General features: G+C 37.2%; 1 protein-coding gene across 2 annotated transcripts in view; it reads right to left on the minus strand.

Annotated features, from left to right (window-relative positions):
- Positions 1-7,128, minus strand: part of ARMC8 (armadillo repeat containing 8) — a 98,558-nt gene that overhangs the window by 65,144 nt on the left and 26,286 nt on the right. For both annotated transcript variants that reach the window (XM_045287442.1, XM_004712090.4), the window contains exons 7-10: positions 6,164-6,239; positions 5,977-6,067; positions 3,971-4,031; positions 1,198-1,398 (exon numbers count right to left, since the gene is read on the minus strand). In XM_045287442.1, the coding sequence (XP_045143377.1) occupies positions 1,198-1,398; positions 3,971-4,031; positions 5,977-6,067; positions 6,164-6,239 (429 nt within the window). The remainder of the gene's footprint in view (positions 1-1,197; positions 1,399-3,970; positions 4,032-5,976; positions 6,068-6,163; positions 6,240-7,128) is intronic.

A 7,128-nucleotide genomic window follows, 5' to 3' on the forward strand; every position in this document is an offset into this window, starting at 1 on the left:
GATAAGAGTTGTATGAGCCCCTAATAAAATGATTTAAAAAAAAACACAATTGAAAAGTGAAACTGGTTAGGGATGATTCTGAAAGCAATTAAGAGTTCTTCCAAAGGTATTTTGATCAAAGCAGTCACTGGTGGGTTATGGGTAAAACTTTCCAATAGACAATACTCATAAAATAAGTTATTTCTCAAACCATAACCACTTGCTAGTCATAACATCTAAAAGAATACTGACTTAAAGTAATATACCTTGAAATTCACATATTAGTGGATCAACATGTGAAACTTTCTGTCTTGGTCTAACATCGATAGACTTAAGATCAGAAACCATTAGATAATCCACCCTCCAAACTAAAGGTGACAAAGGAAACTAATATTCAAGCTTATAGTAGGATGCTATTTTTAAGTTTTATCATGATAGAAATAATACAGAAAAAAACTAACAGAAGGCCTCCTACCCACTAGTTAAATGATTTCTGAATGTCTAGGCTGTTCCCTCAATTTTCTTATCACCTAGCTAGGGTGGTCAAGTCAGTCTGTTTAAGTGGCAATCTCAGATCAGAGAGAGGTCTGCCTCTCCTCAGTTGGGGAAAATTCTACAGGAACAAAGACTACTTAGGAATTATCTATCTAGTTAGCTATCGATCGATCTATCTATCTCTACTTAGGAATATCATCTATCCATCCATCCACCCATCACACCTTAGGAAAAGAAACTTACTCAAAAGCAGTCATGTATGTGTCTTTGTACCAGTCAACAGAAATGTCTTATCTATTCTACGGAACTTATATTTTAAGAAAAAGCTAGCAAAACTCAGTCCTTGAGTATCAAAACTAATGGTTAAATGGTGCCAGCATAAAAGTAAAGGAAGGATAGTAAAAGTCAAAAGAGAAAGTCGTGAAAAGACTGTCGATGGTGAAAGTAACCAGATTCTGCTTGGCCTAAAGAATGTGGAGAGACAGCAGCAGAGATGAGCCTGTGGTCATGGACAGGGTCAGATGATGTTCACATGGCGTCAGTGCCCACACCACAGACTCTACTAGCTTTGGGTTTTGAGGGGGCAGCAGTCAGGGGATCACATTTTCTTCTTTCTCTAACAATAAGCATTAAACAAAAGGGTGCTGAAAGGTAATTATCAGTTGTTTCAAAATCGGGAGCTGTAAGGTCTCTTGAGCTCTTAAGAGGGAAAACAGAACATACCCTTTTAATATCAGTGATGGCGCTCACAGAGCTGGGATATTTGAAATAGTCAGCAAGCATGGCAATGAGGTGATCAGTTATACTAGCGATTCTCTGTAGCTCAACATCTGGTTCAATCAGATAAGCGAGTGTCTCAGCTCCTTCAACTCTCTCCTCCAGTAATCTCTCCTTACTGCACATCCGAACCAGACAAGGCAGGGTCTGAAAGGTGGTGAGATTATTTGCGTTTTAGTACAGGCAAAGACAGCTTGATAGAGAGCATAACAGAATGAATCAACTCAATGGCTTTTATAGGGAGTCATGTTTATAATCAATGTTCCCTTAACAACTATCAAATAATTTTTAAAATTTAATGCAAAAAACAAGCAAACTGCAGCACGTATTAGTAATTCATAGACTGATGTACTAACAGCTAATCACACATTCAATCTACATTAATACGAATTCTAACAAGGCTCTTTGACCGATAAGACTGAAGCTTTAAACCTTGGAAAAGGCATTTAAGAGTCTCTAAAATTACCATATACACTCGAGTATAAGCTGACCCAAATATCAGCAGAGGCACCTAATGTTACCACAAAAACTGCATTAAAAAATGTGCTGAAAAACTCGGTGTATTCACGAGTATATATGGTATAGCTGAGGGTTCTCCTCTACATATGTATTTATTTATGGAAGAGATCAGTGGCTTAATTAAAAATAATCTAGATTTAGAAAAACGATGCTGTTTTTTCTTCAACAACAAATATGACTGTGATGACTAAATTTCATTTTTGGTTTGGCGATTACAATCTATCATTGCAAAAACCAAACACAGCCTTAAAAATCTTACCTTTACTCAGATCTTACTAGTTTCCCTGTAATCCAAGTAAAATGTTGTAATCACAGCTCCTAGTTTTCCCCAATGACCCCTCAAAATGACTGGTGGTTTCAACTAATCCATATTTACCTCTGTAATCTTTCAACTCTTGGACACTGATCTTGGTGGTTTATCTACGTTAAGCCAACCAAATCAAACCCACTGCCTCAAAGCAGAATCTGGCTGTTAGTGCCCTGAAGGGCAGAGTCGACCTGTCCTGTGGGATTTCCTAGGCTGCAAATCTTCACGGAAGCCAACTGCCTTGCCTTTCTCCAGGAGAGTGGCTGGTGGGTTGGGAGCACTAGTCATGGCTGAGCAGCCAAGCAGATACCCACTGTGCTACCTGAGCTCCTTTTATTGACATGGTAACAATATTCCATGGGATTTATAATTTCCAGTGCTTACTAATCTATTTCAAGGGCATTGTGAAAATAGAAATCGAATGTTTATAACTATAGGGTGCCCTGCACAACTACTAATCAATTGTATTCTGCTACTTTCTAAGTTCAACTGCATTTAACCATAGAGCTAAGTGCTTTGTTGCTCACTGCTGATTTCCTGCCTATTAGTTCAGGCTCCACAACACAATTCTAGGAGGGACATACATTCTTATTTTCTTAGGAATGGTTTGCTAACGTGTATCAGTCCCACATCTAGAAGCTAGACTATTGAATTTATTGGTCACAATTCTACAAGAAAGACGCTGTTAACTCAGTTTACCAATGAGGAAGAAAAGAAAGGGTAGAGAAGTTAACAAAGTCTGGTCTGTGACTAAGGTCTCACAAAAGGCCATGGCCCTCTAGCAGAGAGGTTTATTTAGGAGGTCAGCAGGTCTTATTAGTGGATTCTTCATTAAAGACTAAAGCAAGGGGTCAAACAATGGAAATGTGGGTAAAAGAGACAAAGGACAGTGTAAGATATGAACTAACAACAACAATATATAATTGATCAAGGATACAGGAGGGTGGGAGGGTCAGGGAGGAAGGGGGAAAAAGAGTTTATATCAAGGGCTCAAGCAGAAAATGTCTTGGAAATGATGATGACAACATAGCTACAAATATGCTTGATACAACTGAGGTATGGAATGTTTTAAGAGCTCTAAGAGCCCCCAATAAAATGATGGGGGGGGGAACCTTCAACACTAGTCTTGATGTCTTCATCCTTGGTCTCACCTTCTAAACAATGTCTAGAGATCCCACGTTCATAAGTTAACACATGGATAAGTTATTCATATTGATTTTGTTCTTTACAGCTAATAAGAAATTTTAATATAGTTAATAGATTATCATCTTCACAATATAATTGTGGGGTAGGTTGTAATAATTGCCTCCATTTTCACTTGGAGTCTAGGTGTGCCCAAGGTTAACACGCTAATCAAGGATAAAGTGCTAGAACCAGAATCGAGGCCATATAGGTTTAAGAATTGGTGTCTTCTCCAGGTTTAAGTTCTAGTTACAGTTGACATAACATTATGGTGCCAACTGCTTTCTTGTGTTATTTACTTCTTATCAGTCATCATGCCTTTTGATTATCTGTCATGGAAGTGATATAAAGTCTTTATTCTGACAACAAAATTTATTGCAAACTAGATGAAATCAAAGATTACAATATAATATTTTCTATTTCACCTGAATATTACATACTCATGCAATTTCTACATTGAATTTGAATTTCTATAAAAACTAGAAAGTTGTAACAGGAAAGGATTATCTTACTTTGACTTTCAAAAAACACCTAAAACCAGTATTTTAAAATATTACATCCCAGTGAAAACAATACAGTGGTTTTAATGTTATTTTATGCCATGCACACATACCACAATGATTATATGTCTAAAAATAAATAGGAATAACAATATTTATATTTATCACTTATGTGACTGGATCATTCTTATGGAAGAATTAATTAGCTTACCTTTAATACAATACAGTTATCATCTGTCCGAATGGCGCCAGCTCTGCACATATAAGTTAAACTGCAATAAGATGGCAGAAAGTAAGCTTGTGTTTGCCTTCAAAAGATTGTTTAAAGAACAACAAAGACCATCAAGTACTATCATTTCTTTAGAGCAGCGTTTCTCAACCTGTGGGTCGCGATCCCTTTGGGGGTCGAACGACCCTTTCACAGGGGTTGCCCGATTCCTAACAATAGCAAAATGACAGTTATGAAGTAGCAATGTAAATTAGTGTATGGTTTTGGGGGGTCACCACACGTGAGGAACTGTATTAAAGGGTCGAAGCATTGGGAAGGTTGAGAACCACTGCTGTAGAGGGAATCTCGGACACTCCCTTACCTGGTACTCGGGCAAAGAAAACTAACTGGTATATGCAAACAACGAGCTCGATATTTTTAAAAGTACTTAGACAAGTGTTCGAAAAATGCATGTCCTCATGAGCTGATAAATTTTGAAACAAGGTGCTGCACATATAAGGTGCTGGGTACATTGGGATTCCTTACACTTTTCTCTATATGTTTATGTTAAAAAATTTCCATAGTAAAAATTAAGAAGAATTCTTTAAAGTGAAACACACATTTAAAAGAGTATCGAATTTAAATGCTATTCTATGTTGTAGGAGCCCTACTGGCATAGTAGATTATAAGGCCAGCAGTTTGAAACCACAGCCGCTCCATAGGAGAAGATGAGGCTTTCTATAATTCCCCCTAAAAAGTTAGTGTTGGAGACCCACAGGGATAGTTCTACCTTGCCCTATCTGAGTTGGAATCGATTCAATGGCAGTGAGCGGTTCTATTTTAAATGCTAGGCTATTTCAACTCCAAAAGCATTAATAGTCACATTACAAGAGAGACATGTAACTTATACCAATTTTAACTATCAATCAAAAATTAACTAACCATTTTGAAATTACCAGCAGTGGCCTTGGAGAAAACTTAAAGCTTTAATTTTATTGAAAAGCAACAAAAACAATTTATCTGTCACAATTATAAATAGTTTTACATTAGAATCCAATTAATTTGTACTCCCTAGGCAAGCACTGAACACTAAACAACTTCAGAAATTTAAATTAATAAATTTCCTTTTTGTATTAAATTCCTTAGCAAGCGGAAAGACCAAAACCCAAACACACATTTTGTATTCTTTACACAGCTCTGTACAATCAGTAATATTCTTATATTTATACTGTAAAGGACTTCATGCTGTGTAATTTATCAGTCTCTTGAGGCTTCTGTACATACTGTTTTTAAAATCATTTATGAGAACATTACTAACAAAGAAAATGCTCAGTTTTGAAGAAATAACAAATAAGCAATGAAAGCATGAGTAATTCATTTTAAAAATCTCACCCAAACATTAGAGAACCATAGGTTCTTAAATACTGACACTAAAGAATTAGGACAGAAATCATATACAAGAGGTGTTCACAATACTCGATGAAGATAATTACGTAATGGTCATGCACTGAGTACTCACATGAGCCAGGAATTGTGCTAACAAGAGCAGAACCATTCTGTGACCATCACATTTCTAAGAGGGATTTTGCTTTCTTCTTGTAAAGGACAGCAAGCACATTTTCTAGAATCATGCTTTGGTTATCAACCTCAACTTCATTCTAAGTTTCAAAATGTTTTTTATAGTTTTCTGGTTTAATACTGAGCACAATATGTACTAGTTAAAGCTGACCTAACTGTGCATTATTTCAAGGGAAATAAAAAGGAATCCGTTGAGGCAGTATTAAGGTAAGTGCCTACAGTCTTAGATGTTAGTTCCAATTTTACATAATTCTGGTGGTAGAACAAGGAAGATGTGCATGTCCATTTTAAAACGTGAGAGACAATTCCATGACTTGCAGATTTCAAAATCCAATAAGGATATACGGTTTGAAAGGCAGCTAATTAGACTGCCCCCACTACTCTAAAGGATGCTAGAGCACGACCTATCTTCCTAGCACCTGGACTTTTACCATTTTGCTGACGTGAGCTGCATCTCAATGGGCTTATCCCTCTGCAACATCTTCACAAAGATCTGTGGCAACAATTCTCCATCAACCAAAACTAAAATAAAACAAACAATGAGGATTACAGAAGTTCTTTCATCTATGTATGTATATAATTGAAATAATTTAAATTCGACTAGAAGTTCCAGCCTACCATTTACTAGGGTCATCGATACCTGGGGGTTTTCAAAAGCTAAAACTGAGAAGCATTTCAATGCTTGCATTCGAACCTGTAAAAATAAATGAACAACAACAAATGCATTTATGATAGTGTTTTAAATAAGAATTTGAAATAAATAAGAATTGTAATCTTTCAGAATATAAACTTCTTCTAGAGAAATGATTAAATTGATTGTACTTATTATCATACTAACAGAAGGAATTCAAAGGAATAAAAACAGCACTGGTATATCTGAAGGGTACAGTGAAGAGTTAGAATTAATCATCAAAAGTTAGTTAATAGAAAAATAGTAAGGAAGAAGTAATTTAAATAGAAGCAGGCAAATACTTTAACAAAGTTAAAAGAGCAACACTGCACAAAATTCCAGTAAGACAAAGGTTCCTATAAACACAAAAACTTGCTACTGTGTAGAATCAATTCTGAACCACGTGACACTCCAGGGCAGAGTTGAACTGTCCTTACGGGCTTCCGAGGCTGTACATCTTTACAGGAACATAAGCCTCATCTTTCTCTTGTGAAGCACTGTCAGTCTGACTTGCTGACCCTGGGTTTGCAGCCCATACGGGTAACCTGTTATGCCACCAGGGCAACGTAAAGGCTCCCCTGAAGAGCTCCTGTTTTCCTCCATCAATTTTCCCAGATGATCTAGTCTTCCAAGTCCAATCCTGGGTCTCCACATCACGTTCTCCTGTGGGATCTGCAGTTGGCTGCAAAGATCTGACAGGGAAGCTGCCCCACACCTGGACAATGTCTATAATGCTAGCATGGGCCCACAGGGGGAAGCTGGAACATGTTAGCCACATGGACACTGGAGCAACCTTGTCAAACCAGCAATGCTATCAAATACAGTGAACCCTCGCCACTTCGCGCTTCGACTTCCGCGGCTTCACTCTATCGCGGTTTTTGCGTAACAGCGCATGCTCTGTCATTACTGCCAC

Source organism: Echinops telfairi, unplaced genomic scaffold (assembly GCF_000313985.2).
Source record: "Echinops telfairi isolate 266 unplaced genomic scaffold, ASM31398v2 ScPeMD7_16;HRSCAF=60, whole genome shotgun sequence".
NCBI lineage: Eukaryota > Metazoa > Chordata > Mammalia > Afrosoricida > Tenrecidae > Echinops > Echinops telfairi.